Source organism: Lotus japonicus, chromosome 6, assembly GCF_012489685.1.
Source record: "Lotus japonicus ecotype B-129 chromosome 6, LjGifu_v1.2".
NCBI lineage: Eukaryota > Viridiplantae > Streptophyta > Magnoliopsida > Fabales > Fabaceae > Lotus > Lotus japonicus.
In genome coordinates, this window is record NC_080046.1 from 33,027,165 (window position 1) to 33,045,696 (window position 18,532).

At 39.0% G+C, this 18,532-nt stretch overlaps 1 protein-coding gene and 1 long non-coding RNA gene across 2 annotated transcripts; both read right to left on the reverse strand.

Moving 5' to 3' along the window:
* Positions 1-1,664: 1,664 nt before the first annotated feature.
* Positions 1,665-4,907, reverse strand: LOC130723834 (probable phytol kinase 3, chloroplastic). The gene is made up of 6 exons (XM_057574972.1): positions 4,387-4,907; positions 3,404-3,471; positions 3,186-3,317; positions 2,703-2,818; positions 2,305-2,419; positions 1,665-2,205 (listed from the first exon to the last, which is right to left on the reverse strand). Exons 1-6 carry the CDS (start codon positions 4,729-4,731, stop codon positions 2,028-2,030), a joined length of 954 nt encoding a protein of 317 aa, XP_057430955.1. The 5' UTR covers positions 4,732-4,907; the 3' UTR covers positions 1,665-2,027.
* A 255-nt stretch (positions 4,908-5,162) lies between these two features.
* LOC130723593 (uncharacterized) lies at positions 5,163-5,914 on the reverse strand. Its single transcript, XR_009014309.1, has 2 exons — positions 5,453-5,914; positions 5,163-5,355 (listed from the first exon to the last, which is right to left on the reverse strand). It is a non-coding gene; the product is annotated as an uncharacterized LOC130723593 (long non-coding RNA).
* Between the last annotated feature and the right edge of the window lie 12,618 nt (positions 5,915-18,532).

Sequence of the window (18,532 nt, forward strand, 5' to 3'; positions counted from 1 at the left end):
TAGATTTTCTTGAATAGCTATTCTTAATTGAAATTTGAAAGATTTTTGTTAACGCATAATTCTAGCTTATAACTAAATGAAATGCCTTGAGCAATACTACTCATTGGCATAACATGTCATGTATGTCTCACTCTTGCTACTTCCCAGAGTTTTTCGCTATCCTGTTTCACTTTCATGACATCATGAATATCAATGCACATCAAATACATTCACTTCGATTATTAATTATTTATCTCAATGATGTTTCCTTCAAATCATAAAGAAACTTTTTCAATTTGATGAACATTTGTGTCTCTTTTTGTTAACAAGTTCAATTTGATTATATAAAGATATATGTGTATACTATTTTTACTTTTTAGGTGGATGGTGGTGATCTTAAGCTGCCTAAAAACATGATTTCTCCAAAACTCTTATCTTGATTTACGATTTATAATCCAAGAATGAGCTTGATACTGGCAGTTTGTTAATGGTGGACTTTATTGATGTGTGGGTCTCATTATTTTCTTTCCTCCACCTCCTTTTCTTTCATAGATATTTCAAACCTTTGAGAAAGACAATTGAATTTCTTAGTTACATATTTCAAGGCTTTGTTGGTTATTTTTCCTCGATTGTATCAAGAGCTAGGATTTATTTACACTTAATCTTTTTTCCAATCCCTTTCTCCTTTACTTTGTTTCTATCTCTCATCTTTCTCAATTGTATCATCTATCTCATCTCATATTTTCGTTATCCTGATTCAAACTTTTTCCTACTTAAATTGAGGTGTGAAAGAAACTATGTTCTTGTACTAAAAGACATCTCTTTTTTTTTGTACAAAGGAAAATTAAACCAAAACTAAACAACGCTTCTTGACAAGAGGCACAAGGAGAAAACTTCCAAACTTGCCAACGACAGCCATCTCGAGTTCCATCTCATGCATATATATTCTAATACCATTTGTAACATAAATCATATTATGTTATAGCTTTTAATTTTAGCTATTCAACAACGTATGCTCAGTTAGTTGCTTATATAAAATCTAAATCATAAAAAAAGATAAAACTACGTATGAAGGCCCCGTGCGTCGCACGGGTCACAATCCTAGTAATAACATTGGTGCATGGGTGGACCAAAATGTAAAAGGTCCACCCTAGTGGGCACCCTAAATAGATGGCAGAACAATAATGCATTGGCAAAAAGTTCAACATCATAGGCCCAAGCATGCTTGACAGATTTAGAAAAATATTGACAGTCCAACAGCAGCAACGGTTAGTGAATTACTTGCACTTGCGAGGAGATTAGCAAGCGTGCTTGTGCTTGTGCCTTAATAATCTATATGTCATCACATTGTTGTATTGCTATGTTGAAAATTTTGATCCCTTTAAGGATCGTAAGTTTGGCCAAACATTAACTAGTCTACACCTTGAAAAGAAAATCAGGTGAAAGAAAAAAGAAAAGCCAATTCTAAAGCGGATCAAGGATTGTGAAAGGGCTTTTAAAAAACTAAAAAAATTGTACTAAAAAAAATGAACAAACAAAATCTGAAATTGCTTGGACTAACAAAAGGGCTTGTGTTGCTATTTCCTAGAAAGTATATGTCAATTTCAAATCCAAGTAGAAACAATCCTCAATCAGCCTCGAGATAACTCGAGCAACCCAGATGAAAGTTTCACAAGTTTCAACAATGATCAAACAAATGTTTAAGCTTTCATTCACAGCGACTACTCCTCAGCCAAAGGAAGAATCAACTTCCTTTTAAAAAACACTTGTTCAAATTGCATCGAGGCAACAAAAATATAATACAAACAAGCCATAAATGGCTATAATATAACATCCAATGCTGCATTTTGAGTCACAATCAAAAGTATTCATCCGTAGAGTGTACGCAGGATTGCAAATCCCCATCAGCAATGGTGATGATCGGTGAAGAGACACTACAAGCACCTGTCTGCTTTTCTGTGAACAAGAGAGCCTACTTAACATTATAGAATGAACATTTTCTAACCAAGTTCAAACTAAGGCCTTAACTCGCTAGCTCTGGCTTTATATCAGAAAACTATACTTCCCACCAATATGGAAGTCAGTGGAACTGTGAGGTTGTCATCTAGCTCCGTGCTTATAGGAAGGGACTCCACAACAGCTGTGACAACAGACACAATAAGAAATCTTAGAGCCAATTCCCAGCTTCCCTCCATAAACCCGAATGAGGAGAAATACCACATGTACCTGTTAAACCATTCATTGTTAATGTAAATGATAGGTTAAGTTCGTTATCACTTGCAGGGGAAAGTAAAATAAATCAAACAGAAGTCCACAGAATGTTACCCAACAGAAGCTAAGAATCCGGCAGATGCCATTGCAACTGAACCGGCATATGACTTGTTTCTGTTGTAAGGAATCTTTTTACCCCCAAATCTCCTTCCAACAATGTCAGCCATACCTGAAACAGCACACTAGATCCTGTCTTTTCAAGGAGTAAGAGGATAAGGTTTCTTTGCTCTTAAATCCAGATTCTAGACATCGATGCAGAAGTGCTATTATTCTTGTATTGTTCATTTTTACTTTAAAAAACTTTAAAAAGCACTTCTTGTGCAGCTTGTGAGTTGTAAAATCTTCACATGCTTTCATTTTTCAGCTTAAACTGTTGGGACAATGGGCTTATGACTAAAGATTGGCTAATTTAAACATATAGAACTACAAGTAATTAACTGAGGCAACTTTACCATCTCCTGCACATAGATTACAGATCGCAGCAATGGCAATAGGCGAAGTTCTCCAATACAATACGGCAGCCAAAGTAATAGTTGCGGCATAATACAGTGGTCCTTTAAGAAGTTCCCTGGTGCAGAGGAAAAACAGAGACCAAATGAATAAATAACGTAAAGACATGTGACCAATTATCAAGCAAGGGCAATTTAACTGAATTTTTGTTAGTTTAATTCTCAAGAAGGACATCTAAAAGCCCAAGCTTTCTTCCTAGCAGGTAATTCGTACCACTACACACCCTTCTTTTTTACATACCACATTGAAAATAAAAAACGCTGAAGTATTCATATTATATTGGGTCAGGACTGATCAGCATCAGCTTAAAAACCTAAAAGTAAGATATGTTTTTCTAGAAAGAATTAACTGTAAAATGAGCTAACTACTAATAGTTACACAGATTCAGAAATTCTCCCTGGCATTCATGAGTACAATTTTGGAACCTGTAATCTCCAAATCTGCTCATTGACTTCACTGTGCCCTCATCTTTCAAAATTCCAAGTCCAATAAAAAGCATCCGGAGTATATTGACTCCCGGAATAAGAGCAGCAAATAATGAAGCCCATTTGTCATCACTGTAATGATTGAAGAAAGTTCATTCAATAAAGGCAACGGTGACAGGACTTTGAACTGGCTGATAATTCATAAACTATACGATTACCTGTATAGCGGCCAGCAGAATATGAATGCCAGCCCAATGCTTACATGTACAAGTTTCCTATTCAATTTCTAAACATGGAAAAATAGTTAATGGGAATTCTGCAGACATTAACAAGATATACATTTAGAAATATAGCATATCAGCATCTATTAAATGATTAACAACATACAAAACTCATGCACTATAAGACAAAGTGTATCTTTATATACTAGTTGAGTCAAACATGTACAAACTTTCATCTCAATCCATCAGAAGAGTTTCATTCACTATTTGACTCCAAAAGTGCTGACGCCCGTTTACACCAATGAGAATACAAACATACCCTAAGTGCTACAGGCTGATGAAAGATAACTAAAATAATGTACCACTCTTTTCTTGCAAAATACTTTTTTTATAAAGCAAAAGTTAGTAAATTAGTTCCTCCTCAGGATTCAAACCCTAGACCCTTCACCCTTCATCCCACCCAATCCTTATGTCTCATAGCTCTTACCATTCTTTGAGAGAGAATCAACATTCAGCAACAAATAATTTCTCATCAGAAATTACCATGACAGAGGGGTTTTATATTTTCTTCCAGGAAGCTAGGTATAAGATCACAGACACTCATGCCGAAAAAAAATGCAGGAAACACTTCACTGATGCTTCAATTGGCATAGTTCAAATTCCCCAGTGAACACTAAGATTGTAAGAAATCATCATCTCCAACAACCCCCATCTGTCACTCAGCTAGCATTGAATCACTAGGGGGGGAAAGAAAGATAAAAATATTGCACAATGATTTTCCCTCAACTCAAACCCACATACCCAAAATATAAAAACACAACCTTTTGAACTATGGTACTCGAGAATCAGTCTAAATTGTAAGAAAATCATCATTTCAAGCTAGCCCCTACTGTCACCCAGCTAGCATTGAATTACCAAACCTAAAAACACAATCTATTTCAGCAAAGGAACTCGAGAATGAGCTAAACAAGAAGACCCACCTGGTCAAATAGCCCTCTTGTAGCAGTTTCTTCCCACAATCGAAGGAAGGACAAGGCAACAACGCCAGAAATAGCAGTGGCATAGATGTTACCGACGAAAGGGTCATGGTGCAGCATAGTGGCAGAGGCGAAGTTCCGGAGAGAGAGGGATCGTAGTGGTGGTGGGGTGGTGGTTGCAGAGAAGAACAACAATGAAGAAGAAGAAGAAGAAGAAGAAGAAGAAGAAGAAGAGGGTTTGAGTTGTTGGGAGAGAGAAAAATGAGAAGTGGGTGGAAAGTGTGTTGTGAGGAGAAGAGGGAGAGAAACATAAGCAACTGGGTCACACTTGATTCTGCTGCTAATCATGTTGGGATTTTGAATTGTCAATTTTGCATCCTTCTTCTTCCTCGCATTTTCAATCAATCACAAAGGGTTGGTGGGTGTAGCAGCTAGAATTGAATTGAATTGGTTCACAACAACTTGGCTTTTGAGCAATAACTAACGAACTAACGAAAGATTGCAACGTGAGAGAGAGAGAGATCGTGTCTCTTAGAGCAACTCCAACGCTGGTTTCTTAGACCAGTTGGAGTTGCTAAGGAACCGTTTCTTATTTTTTGCAGCATTGGAGCTGATCTATGTGGCAGTTTTAGTTTCTTAACTACAGTGCAGAGTTCCTTGGGCAAGGAACTCTGCTTTTTGGTTCCTTAACATTAAAAAGTAATATTTTCTCTCACTTGCTTCAACTGAATCCAGAGGAAAACGAAACAGAATGAAGGAAATCAACACAGTGCTTGCTCTTAAACCAGAATTCCAGAAATTTTATTCAACAATAAAATAAATACAAAATTATAATGAAATGTTTTAGAAGAAAGAAGATGTACAAATTTATTTACAACAGAAGATAAATTTTTTTACATAGAAAAAAAATAAAAAAACACAGAAGCTGAAAGGGAAGAACAGGAGCTCCGATCCGGTCGTTTTTGCTCCGATCTGGAAGGGAAATGAGAGAAGTTCAATAGAAGAGTACAGGATCTGACGAAAATCAACAAAATCAAGAGAAGTACAATAGAAGAGTACAAGATCTTACCTCAAATCGGCTTGCATGTGGGGGCAGATTGAGGCTCTATGGTGGCGGTGGTGGTTGTTTGGTGGCCGGTGGTGACTGCATGTGGTTGTTTGGTGGCGGTGGTGGTTGTTTGGTGGCCGGATTTCGTGAATGGAGAGGGAAGGGTTTTGGGGTTTCATGGAGAAGGGAGGGGGAAGGGTTTTAGGATTTCTTTGAAGAGAGGAAGGGAGGGGAAATGGTTGTTTGGCGGCGGTGTGAGGGAGAGAGATCGAAGAAGAAGCTGAGGGAGATCAGAGGATGAAGAAATCAGTTTTAGGTGAGGGAGAAGAGAGGAAAAAGAAGAGAGGAAGGAGAAGAAGTGGACGGCTAGGGTTAGGAAGGGATGAATGAGGGGAGAGAGTGGAAAAGTTGTTTATATAGTGGGTGACCGGCTGGAACCGGTTTAGACCAGTTGGAACCGGTTTTCTGCCCGTTTGGGCTTGGTTTGACCGGCCTGGCCGGTTTTTTTTTTCTCTTTGGACTCTTTTTTTTTTTAAATCATCTTTGGAGCCCAATTTTTTTTTTAAACTTTCAGCCCAAACATTAATTCTTAATTAATTAAAGAAATTAAAAGGAAATAATTAAATTTAATTATAGTATTGATTTAATTTTAAATTTTAAATCTAAATTGGGTGAAAATAAATATTATAAATTAATGTTGTATGATGGGACACGGGTGGGACCCTTCAAATAGTAATTTAAGAAACCATGGGTTGGAGCAAAATCTGGTTCAGTTCCTTAGGAGTTCCTTAAGTCTGATGTGGCAGTACGGGCCCACAGGAATAGTGTAGAATAGTGCTGAATAGTGTGTTAAGAAACCAAATAAGGAATTGTGGGTTGGAGTTGCTCTTATTAATGAAAGAAACTCTGTCTTGGGAAACCCCCCAATCTGTCTTTGTCCTCCCTACTCTGCTACTGCTACAGTGAACAACTGGGTACAGTGCCTGTGTAAATTCAGTAAATTGAAATTAATATTTTTTTACGTACATTTTTTTTTACTTAAAATACTAATAATAGAGTTAATTTTGTTGAGTTAATCATCAAATTGGTCAATGTCTTTATAAGGTCGTTTGAGTTTGTCTCTCGCCGAAAAATATTGTGATTATCGTCCCCACGATTACAACATGTTTGCATTTAGTCTGGTGGGCGTGGGCAGAACTCTGGCGAAGTGACTCAATAGCAAGTCGGAGCTGACGTGACTTTAGCCATATAATTTTTCATTAAATTTAATATGACATAGATAATTAATGATAATTATATAAAATAAAATAAAAAACTTTATTAAAAAATTAAAAATATTATAAAAATTCAAATACTGAAATTTCTTTCACTAATAAAAAACAAGAAACACTTAATAATCATCTGGTTCATCTTCAATCTCATCTTCATCTTGTTTCATCATTTAAAGTTTCACCATTTCCATTTCTAAAATTGAGCATTACCACAATAGTTCAAAACCTCTAATGTTAAGCACTCCAATACTGTAAGGTGGCGAGAGAAAACTGAAGGAAATTCAGCTGTGTAATCCCTTCCACATGATGTGGGAGGGAGAAGAAGAGAAAATCAAGCTCACCTGCCCAGGCATTACCGGCAACCTTGAATCCTTCTCAGAAAATCTTACCTTAAATCCTTCTCAGTAAACACCAACCCAGAAACATAACCAAAACACCCTAAATCCGGCGATGCCAACCCCCACCCCACCCCACCCGCAACCTCAACCCCACCCCCGACCTCAACCCCAGCCCCACCCCACCCGCAACCACTTTGTCAACCACTTATTCTCTTCTCTAAGTTCCAATCCATAACAAGCATAATAAAGAGACTGTTACACAATAATGGAGTTGCAACAACACCATTCTCTACAACTTTACTTTCAGATTAATCAAACCACTCTCCTTCTCCCTCTTTTTTGAGAACTGAAACGAAATCAACATCTTCTTAAGGACTTTCAAAAGCAACACCATTTTTAGATGTTCTAAGCAATTTCACATGATATAAATTGAAAAGAGAACATGTTACACATTTCATTATTGCATGAAGTAAAGCATTCAAACAAAGCCTCAAAGCTAAATTCGTCTCCTTGTGAGCATTTCAGCAAAAACTTTATAGAGCCAATGAATTATCATTTCTTGTAATAACAACCATTCGACAATGAATCTATTTAAAGAATTGTTTTTATGTCACTGGTGTGCACTTATGCAATATTTTCTCATAGCTTCATGTGATAAATTATGTGCGGAAAGAATACAACCCTATCCATTGATAACATGTTTCTGAAAATCAGTTCGTTATCCTATAATCACACAGCACAGTGAAGATGACAGCCCACATACAGACAATTAATACAGTAAGACATCAAAGAGTTCAACTCTTCATAAGCATCTAATAACATGATAATTTTCACTATTCATCAGAGTTAACTAATTTTGAAATCATCACCCTTTTAAGGACTTTCAAGAGAAGCACCATTTTGAATCATATCAAAATTATTGACATTAAAAGGAAGCAATGGTGCATGAAAGCATAAGACAGCGATAGGGAGTACCTTAGGCCCTTTGTGAGCAGTACCATTTGGATTGTCATGGGCATTGCTCAGTGACATTCTTAATGACATCTCCATCTACATAAAAGTTCTGCTTAAATTTTCCTGTTGCACTTCTGTCAGATAACCATCCATGAACTGAGCCCCTTTCCTCCAATCCTTTTCTATTCTCCACTCTTTTTAATTGCTTAATAAAACAACCAAAGCAGCCAGCTACTAACCAGGTTGACTCCTTAAACTGATGTTGGTTGAACACCTAGAATCATTTTAGCTGTTAAAACCAGTATTTTCAAGATTCCGTAATTTGCATGATTAGAACTATGTTCCCTTACTTTGCAGATGTAAATATCAAGGCAAATAAAGGATCTAAGGAACAACATGTTAACCAGCAATTTCAATGAGAAAGTAGCAAGCATTAATATTTCAATGAGAACACTTTAGGTAAATCTTGTTAATCAGTTTTTCCAAGTTGTTTGCATAAATTCAGAACCAGGAACTGAAATAAATATTTCAACCTAAATATGGCAAGCAGTGCAATATTTCATTTCTTTATCAATAGATCACTTCTTTTCTCTCCTAAGAGGAAAACTGATTTCAGCATATCAAAGAGGGAAAACGTTAGAAAACCCATATGAATCTAGTCTTCGAAACCAAAACGGGTATAGGAGTCAGTTACGGGTAGGGAAGGTACTAGCACCCTAAGTGTCCATTTAAAAATGGTTACCCTAATTAATCGTGTGAAAGAAAATAGCTTTTTATTTATTCCACCCCAAGAAAATGATTTTGAATAAGATTAGTTTATATTTATAAGAAAAAAAAATGATTATTTACAAATTTGGCTTGACGGTTGTTGATGCCCGCTCCTACGTATCCCCAAAGTGCGATGGATAATTCAAAGTCACGTAGTTCTTGAAACATTTTTTAGTTGGTTTGTATTTTTTATTTTGAAAAGATTTGATATATTAACATGTCTTACTTATGTAGAAAAGAGATCATTTTAAGTTGGTAGGTGTATTTTATTATATATATAAATAACCATCCATTAAAAGATTATGCTATTTTTTTTAAAAAAAAAGAACAGGTTACGTTACTTTAGTTTTCAAAAGAAAAACTTATATTTGGAAGGTTGTGATTTGATTAGTAACAAAGGATAAAATTAGGTGTTCACAGTTGCCCCTCTTTACTTGTTATTTTTCATAGGCAATATGAGTAACAATTGTTATCAAATTGCTATGATAAAATAAAAGTAAAGATATGAACTCTAATTTTGTCCCACAACTCCATGGTCTAAGTGACTATGCGCACATGAGACCGGGAAACAAAAACTCAAATAAATGGCGGAACCACTACGTGGTCTTCCGAAAAAAGGAAAAGTGAGATAGGCGACCACTACGTGGTCTCTTGAGAAAAGAGTTGCGGAACCACTACGTGGTCTTCCGAAAAAGAAAAGAGAAACGAAACCACTACGTGGTTTTTGAGCGGGTGCACTACGTGCTCCTTGACTGGATGATGGCATAGTACGTGTGCCTTTGAGCGGGTTCACTACGTGTACCCTTGACTTAATGATGGCCCACTACGTGCGCCTTTGAGCGGATGCACTACGTGCATCCTGATTGGATGCCGAACCACTACGTGGTCTTCCGAAAAAGAGAACAAGCTACGGAACCACTACGTGGTCATCCAAAAATGAAAAGAGATGTGAAACTACTACGTGGTCTTTGAGTGAGTTCACAACGTTTACCCTGGAGAGATTTTGACTCACTACGTGCGTCGTTGAACGGGTTCACTACGTGTACCCTAACTGGAAGATGATGGCCCACTATGTGTGCCTTTGACCGGATGCACTACGTGCATCCTGATTGGATGCGGAACCACTATGTGGTCTTCCGAAAAAGAGAACAAGCTACGGAACCACTACGTGGTCTTCCTTGTACCCTGTATAGATTTTGGCTCACTACGTGCGCCGTTGAGCGGGCTCACTACGTGTACCCTTGACTTGATGATGGCCCACTACGTGCGCTTTTGAGCGGATGCACTACGTGCATCTTGATTGGATGCGGAACCACTACATTGTCTTCCGAAAAAGAATACAAGCTACGGAACCACTACGTGGTCTTCCGAAAACGAAAAGAGATGTGAAACTACTACGTGGTCTTTGAGTGGGTCCACAACGTGTACCCTGGAGAGATTTTGACTCACTACGTGCGTCGTTGAACGGGTTCACTACGTGTACCCTAACTGGAAGATGATGGCCCACTACGTGCGCCTTTGAGCGGATGCACTACGTGCATCCTAATTGGATGCGGAACCAGTACGTGGTCTTCCAAAAAAGAGAACAAGCTACGAAACCACTTCGTGGTCTTCTGTGTACTCTGTATAGATTTTGGCTCACTACGTGCGCCGTTGAGCGGGCTCACTACGTGTACCCTTGACTTGATGATGGCCCACTACATGTGCTTTTGGTAACCCATTCCCGTCATCTACCTAACCTCTGATTTTTTATTTTTTATTTTTTTTATATTTTTTTTTTTAGATCCGGCATCAGGCATCCAAGGACCCCAAGATGAGCTAGAACGCAGCATTTGCCCCTGTTTTCAACTTCCACAAGTCTACATGTCACCTGTCGCTGCTGGACTCTGAATCAAACAACCTTGGCAGTATGTCATTGGTAAAATTTCCTGTGGTTTAACCGTCTATCTTCTTGACTCAGACTTTGCAAAGCTTACAAGGCTCACAGAATTTGCCCATAATGATGCATTTATATGCTACAACATGCTTCCCTTTAATGCATAGTAATAATGAAATGCAAAATGAATACAAGGGTTATCAGATGAAAAAGAGTTTATTAGTATTCAAAAGGTAAATCGTGCCGGAAAAGCCAATTTATTCATCAAACGAATGAAAGATACAAGAGGAAAGATATGTGGGTGATGGTATAGTACTAAGAAGACACCCTCTTGGATGAGAAGTGCTAGCTTTACTTCGTCTCATTCTGCCTGTCCATCAACTAGCTGCTTGATCTTCTTGATTGCCCCAGATGACTCTCTCTACAAGCATCTCCTTTGCCCTAGCCAAGACTTCTACCTTCGCAAGGGATATCCCAAGATCAAAACCATGCTCTTTCTTCTTAGTCTTCCCTTTTTTTTTAACCCTAACTTTTGCGTGGGCTGCTCTTTTTGAGTTTTCAGTCCACCAGGTGGCTCTAACTTTTTCCTAGACCATCTTTTGATCTAGCGAGCTTTTCAAACATTATACTTTTTTTACTACATCAAAATTTACTGGGTGCGGCGGATCTTGGCTATCCACATCACTAAGGATAAGGGCTCCTCTAGTGAAGACTCTTTTGACTACACATGGACCTTCATAATTTGGGGTCTATTTACCTTGGTGATCCTTTTGAGTAGGCAAAATCTTCTTAAGAACTAAATTCCCTTCTTGAAACTCCTTGGGACACACCTTCTTTTCCCTAGGCTTTTTTTTTCCATCTTTTTCTGATATAGCTGACCATGACACAAAGCGGCTAACCTTCTACCATCGATGAGATTCAATTGGTCAAATCGGGTTTGGACCCATTCAGCTTCCTCCATTTTAGCTTCCATCAACACTCTTAGTGATGGAATCTCAACTTCAATTGATAAGACAGCCTCCATCCCATACACTAGAGGAAATGGTGTTGCCCCAGTTGAAGTGCGAATGGATGTGCGATATGTTACTACCAATCTCAATCTCTATATGTTACAACCATTTTCAATCTTCGCGGCCTCGACTGCTCAAAAGTTTTGAGGGAGGTTCATCCTCATCTTCTGCTTCCCCGTCGGCTTGATTGATGGGGCAGTCAAAATAAGGCGATATTGCACTAGCATTGTCACCCTTGAGGACATCACTCTTAGCCCTGCATTGTTGTTAGTTATGAATAAAAGGGCGGGGATAAGAAGAAACGTTGGCAACAAAAGGCTTAAGCAAAGACGAAGAAGAGGGCAGCAAAGTAAAAGAATAGGTTACGGTAGAAATTTAAAATGCATTTTATTAATATTATAAATCAAAGGGAAACATGATGACCCAACACAAAATGTTCAAGATATCCTAAGCTTTGGGCAAAGCAATGGACAAGCATTATGCAATTACTTTGGAACGAACTTGTAAACCATAGCAAGTTCGACAACCCTCCAATTATTGAGATTTTCATTTGGCGCACATGGACGGATTAGATCAGCATGCTGAATTCCTGGAACATTTTTTTCTGCCGCAGCTATCGGGCCTAGAAATTCAAAACTAGCACTTCGAAATGTCTCGAACAGATTGCAGATGGGGAGTCTCTCAGTCTTTGGCTCCTGATTTTCCAACCTGGCTAATCTCTTTTCCCTTTTATCAGCAGCCACCATTTTCTTGTCATCCTTAGTGGGTTTGTAACCTAGCCCATATTTGTCCTTAATTTCGAATGGAGTTGGAACTTCAACGATCCCCTTTTCACTTGTTCCAAGCCCTCTTCCTTGCTCATAACCTCCTTCAAGCATTACTTTAGCGACCATCAAAGAAGCATCTGACAATTGTGCTTTTGGGTCGGGCATTTTTTGTTCACGTGCGTTGCACTAGCAATTTCTAGTGCCTGAAATGAGGTCTCTAATGCATCTTCCGGTGCATAAACATGCCCGCTTCGGGTCATTCCCAGGGTGTCAGCAATATTTGTAATAGTTGGAGCTTCAGAACTGCCATTTTCGATCATAAAATCATATTTCCATTGTACTGCCTTGCTATCTTTGCATGGAAATGGAGCTGGTAGTTTGATGGTGATTGACTTGGGATCAGTAGAAACCGGGGCAGCTGCATAGCTACCAACAAACATCTCTGTAAGATCAAGATTTGGTCATGTGGTACAACTCTATGTTTTGATGATAACAAGTATTTATTTGTGGATGAACAACTATGATACTCTAATGTTTGTCTTGAGTGTTTTGACAAACAGGTTCTGATTCTGACACCAGAAGATATATTCGTCAGAAGTTCTGAAGATCAGAAGATCTGAAGATCAGAGGATCTGAGGATCAGAGGATCTGAGGATCAGAGGATCAGAAGATCTGAAGACCAGAAGCTCTGAAGGTCCAGAAGCTCTGAAGGTCCAGAAGCAGAAGTTACGAAGGCAAATGTCTCTATCAAGAAGTACAAGAGCAGTGTACTATTCTGACAAGCCTACCTACCAAGGTTCAGCCACAGCAGGTTCTGGAAGTTCCAGAAATGCCCTCCAACGGTCATATTCTCTCAACAGAAATATCCTTTGCACCTTGGACTATAAAAGGCTGAAGAAAAGAAGAAAGCTAAGAGAGAGAAACCCAGAGCTGCAATACAAGAAAAGATTCAAGCCTCTACTTTCTTCATCTGTTCTTATTTAGTTTACACTCAGCTTATTTAGAAGCAAACCTTTGTAAACACCAACCTCAAACAGTTGTTTGATTTTCCTTAAGGGACCGGGTAGGTCAGTATCCTTAAGAAGACTAAGAGAGTGAATCTTAGTGGTGATTCCTTTAGGAGATCAAGGTTGATCGGATACTAGAGAAGACTAAGAGAGTGAATCTTAGTGATAGCTAAGTCAGTGTATTGTTAGTCACTTGTAGGTTTCAAGTGCAGTTGTAACAATTATCTGATTAGTGGATTGCCTTCATTCTAAGAAGGAAGAAATCACCTTAACGGGTGGACTGGATTAGCTTGAGGGATTTATCAAGTGAACCAGGATAAAATACTTGTGTGCTTTCCTCTTCTCACTATCTTTATCCGCTGCACCATCTATGTAACACCCCGATTTCGGTGGCGTCACTTTAGTAACCAAAAGTAAACTTAATGCGGAAAAACGTGAAATATTTTTTTTTTCGATAATAACTAAGACAAGACTGAATTAAATAAAACCCAAAAGCGAAAAGTAATAGAGCTAATATACAATATATAAACAACCCCCGCTATAGTAGTAACCTCGTCACGAGTAAACCTCCAGTGACGGAAAGAAAAGTGTAACGCCCGAAGGCAAAAGGTACAATCCACAAGAAAGGTCAAGTGTCCGCAACACCATCCCTTAAAACTGAGAATAAGATGGCCCACCGGCCTGAAGCAAGACCTCCTAAGTCCAACCAACTCTCTGTGATTCTCGTAAAGAACCACACAAAAAGCTATAGGTGGGAAACTACCCTGTCCCCAAAGAAAACAAATGATGTTCAGAGCTAAGACTCTACTCCTACACTAATCCCATCTCGAGGAGCTCACACCAGCACTAAAACCTACATGCTAGCATGATCGTCGCCCGAATCTGAATCCAGAACGACCTAGTCTATGTACACCATCCGTCCTCCTCTCGCTACCGCGATACGCTCCAGTTCCCGCATCTCAACCCTAGTTCCTCCCGAAGGATGAACCATCATGAATCAGCCCGCCAAAGACATCTGACAAAGGGCGTTTGTTCACCAAAGCACACACAGAAGACGCGAGGGTCAACTCCAAAGAATTATGTAAATAATAGCACCAATAAATATAAATAAGATAATAGCCACTTAGGCTTATAACTAGGGATAACATCCTAGGGTTGCATATTTCCACAAAGAATATAACGACTGTAAATCACAGTTAACATGCATCAAGTAGAACTAACAAGTATCAAACACACTCATCAACTATGTCAGTATGCATGTTGCATGAAATGATATGCAGGTTAACCCAGTCAACCAATATGCAATCCGGAACGGATGGACATCATCGGATCAGTCCTAACACCAGCCACGGTGGGACCATTTCGGCCCGTGATGCCTCTTACTCCAACATCATCATGTAGTCAGATCAGCATAAAACCCGAATAACGTCACTCTGCTTGGCGACGGAACAAACCGACAACGTCACTCTGCTTGGCGACGGAACAAAACAACAACGTCACTCTGCTTGGCGACGGAACAAAACAACAACGTCACTCTGCTTGGCGACGGAACAAAACAACAACGTCACTCTGCTTGGCGACGGAACAAAACAACAACGTCACTCTGCTTGGCGACGGAACAAAACAACAACGTCACTCTGCTTGGCGACGGGACAAACCAAAGGTATTGCCACTTATAGGCTGGGCACCTCGAGACGGTCGTAACACTAGCCTCGTGTTTAACCATTTCTGCTCGGGCGTCGCTTATCACCTTTGGCTATAGTCAAGACGGTACAAACTCTACATGGTTTGACCATTTCTGCTTGCTATGCCGAACATCAACAGGCACGATACAACTCTACATGGATGATCGTTACCTCCTGTTGTGCCAGGTATAGTCAGGACCGATCCAACTCTGCATGGCTGATCGTTACTTCCTGCTATACCGAAGTACTCTGCTTGGCACTTCATCGCGCACATGCATGGGTGCAACCACTCACGATGACTCTTCGGGTCACCAATGCTCTCACGAAGTCTCACGCTTCAGTGAAGTTTCATGCTCTCACAAGGTCTCACGCCTCAGTGGAGTTCCATGCTTTCCACAAGGTCTCACGCCTCAGTGGAGTATCCCGCATTCACAAGGTCTCACGCCTCAGTGAAGCTTCTCGGCTCATCCCTTGGATGGCTATCAAACTGCTCAACGAGCGAAGGAGTACCAACATACTCAGAACTTACCAAACTCCTCAACACTTGGATCCGACGACACTCCTCGCTTTTCCAAAACTATGATTTGACTTCCAATGCCTTCCTTCGAGGTTGTTATCATTACTTAAAGATTTTGAGGTTATTTAAGGTCTTATGAATTTTCTTTATAAAATAGATTCCCTTTTGTCTTATCGCAAGTCTTATACATTTGCAGGATCTCCCAATCCCAAGTCGCTTCCAGAGGATGTCTCGATCCACTAAACAAAATTAAGGCCCGAACCTCGTTCGTCCTATCAAACTTTCTCAAAACTCTCAAAATAAAATCGGCATGACCTGCCCGCTATTCTCACCATTCAGAATCTCAGATTCCAGTACAGAGCATATTTAAATCATCACAATCAACAACATGTCATATATCAATAAATCGCATCATAAACACTTAGCACTTAGCATATAAAGCATGCACCACACATCCTAGATTACCCACATAGCACATAGCATGTAAGACAATCTCAAAAACATTCAGTAGATGAATCATCTACATTGTCAGCCGAAGCCTCAGAAAACATTTTCCAATCACACACAATTCCAGTGCATAAATAGTAAACAATGTCGAAACATCGACCCTAAGCATTAACTAGAGATTCAGTGAGAAGCCCTCACCTGTAGATTCTCCAGGACGATCTCCTAACACTTGTTCACAATCAAAGGCTTGCTCCTCTGGGAATTCCTCAAAATCACCTTTAGAGCAAAACCACAGAAACACTATCAGAATCTATCGAAAACTAAGTTATCGATACTTACTAAGTTTACTCGAAGTAATCTATACTCTAAGGTACGATAATCTAGCGCGAAAGACAAGTTTTCGGAAAAGGAAATTTTCCTCCTCCTCCCCTATAGGGCTCGGCCACTTTTCACAATTGTGGGGCTCGATTTTTCTTCGATCAAACTTGGTTCCTATGCTTTCATTAGCCGTAACTAAGGGTATTCTGAACTCGGAAAAATTATCGGATCAAAAACTGTCGCAGGGGTATTTTGGTCATGATTTTTAACTTAGAAATTTCAAAACTGAAATCCCAAAAACCAAATTTTGCAGGGACGTTACTAACGACGTTTATGACAACTAATCCTACTAACACTAAGCTAAGGCGATAGTTTTTTGCCTAAAGGTTGAAGCTTTACCTCAAAAACTCCAAAAATGGGTATTTAAGGCTAAAATTGATTCCGGCGGAATTCCGGCGACATAACGGAAAATCTAATCCGGCAGGAGTGATCTTGGGCACATATAGAAGAGGTTTAGAATCAGAAATGAAAGATTCAGGATAGTTTTGCAAAAACCCATAAACTATCCGCTCAGAAAACTCTACAGAAAAGCTATGGAAAAAGCGATCAGAGGTAAGGATTAGCGACTATACCTCGAAGCCTTGAAGTAGCAACTGATTGATCGACGATCAAGCAAGAAATGAAGAAAATCTCTCCTCCTCCTCTCCTATGCAAACTCGCGGCCTTGAATGGGTTTTTGGGTGAGTTTTGTGATTTTTTTCTCATTTCTTGGCTATATATAGAGGTTGGCAAAACGCGGGAAAATGAAAGTTTCGTGAATCTGATTTTTCCGGCGTCATTCTCCGTGAATTAATAGATATGTTTTGGCAAAAGAATTCCAAAACTATAAAGAGGTCTCCTTGTATTTTTTGCAACTAATGCATAGTCGGTATAAAACTATTTTACCCGATAAGTTGCTTTTTGCATCGAATGTCGGAATAGAAAACTTCCTTCGGAAGAAAGATTGAAATCATCAAGAGAAATGGGTGTACGCGTGTAGAATATCCATTTGAAGCTCTGAATAGATAAAGTCTTCATTGTCGAGAAATTCTAGGGTTTTGAAATACCAGGGATTTGGTTTCTGCAAACTTCCGATGATTGGAATCGGACGTTCGTAGATCCTAGAGTTTCGCCTCGAAACGATTGTGATATATGGAAAAAGAGAAGTTCTAACATTTCTCTGAAGATTTTTGGAATTAACTTCCGTCGTGCCTAAAAGTGAAAATTAGCTATATACTAGGGTTTCTGACCTAGGTTAAGCGTATAACGATCGTGCTATAACTTAAATCGACTTCGATAAAATCCTTTGACTTTTCCTGAACTTTCTCCTTCATAAATCTATTCCATTTGACAAACTCTTGTTCAGGTTTCCTTTCACAATACATCAACCCTAATCGTGAATAAGATTTTATTCACTAAGCATAAGCTTAAAAACTTGGGTCTTACATTACTACCCTCCAAAAAGAAAGTTTCGACCTCGAAACTTAAGGGTCAGTAAAAAGTTCTGGATATTATTCCTTGATCTTTTCCTCTAATACCCATATAACACCGTCCGTGTCCTTATTCCAAATAATTTTCACTAAAACACTCTGCTTTCCCTTCGATTGTTTCACTCTTCTAGTCCCAATGTTGACCAACGGCGTCTCAACAGACATATCATCTTTCAACTTGCCGAGGTTTAACTACAATCCTCAATGATACCACCACTAAAACTCTTACTCGAATATGATCTCCAGCTTCTGAAGTCAATCTTTACCCTAAGATTCTCATTCCACATAGCAAAATTCACTCGCTAATCTCTAGCTCGTATCACCAAAATCCATAACAAGTTTCATTCACTCTTAGACTTTAAGCAACTTGTCCAAATATGACAACCTCCAGTGTTCATCTTAATACTAACACTTCCCTTTTCTATAACTTGATCTCCATCTCGTCAATCAACTTCTTAATCTCTCTATCAAATTCTACCCAACTTCGAGTCCTAGAAACTTAAGACAACAGTTCATAGACTTAAAACCTGAACCTTCAACAAGTTTGGACCTCTAATGTCCGTTAATTCTTCAATGCTTCCTAAATGAATATCCATTTCTTCAAACTATATCTC

Excerpts from the sequence above, each read along its gene's own strand:
- LOC130723834 (XM_057574972.1), bottom strand. The coding sequence starts at position 4,731 with ATGATTAGCAGCAGAATCAAGTGTGACCCAGTTGCTTATGTTTCTCTC. Across the intron at positions 3,472-4,386 it reads CAAGAGGGCTATTTGACCAG|AAATTGAATAGGAAACTTGT; the intron begins GTGGGTCTTCTT and ends TTCCATGTTTAG. Across the intron at positions 2,206-2,304 it reads GGATTCTTAGCTTCTGTTGG|GTACATGTGGTATTTCTCCT; the intron begins GTAACATTCTGT and ends ATGGTTTAACAG.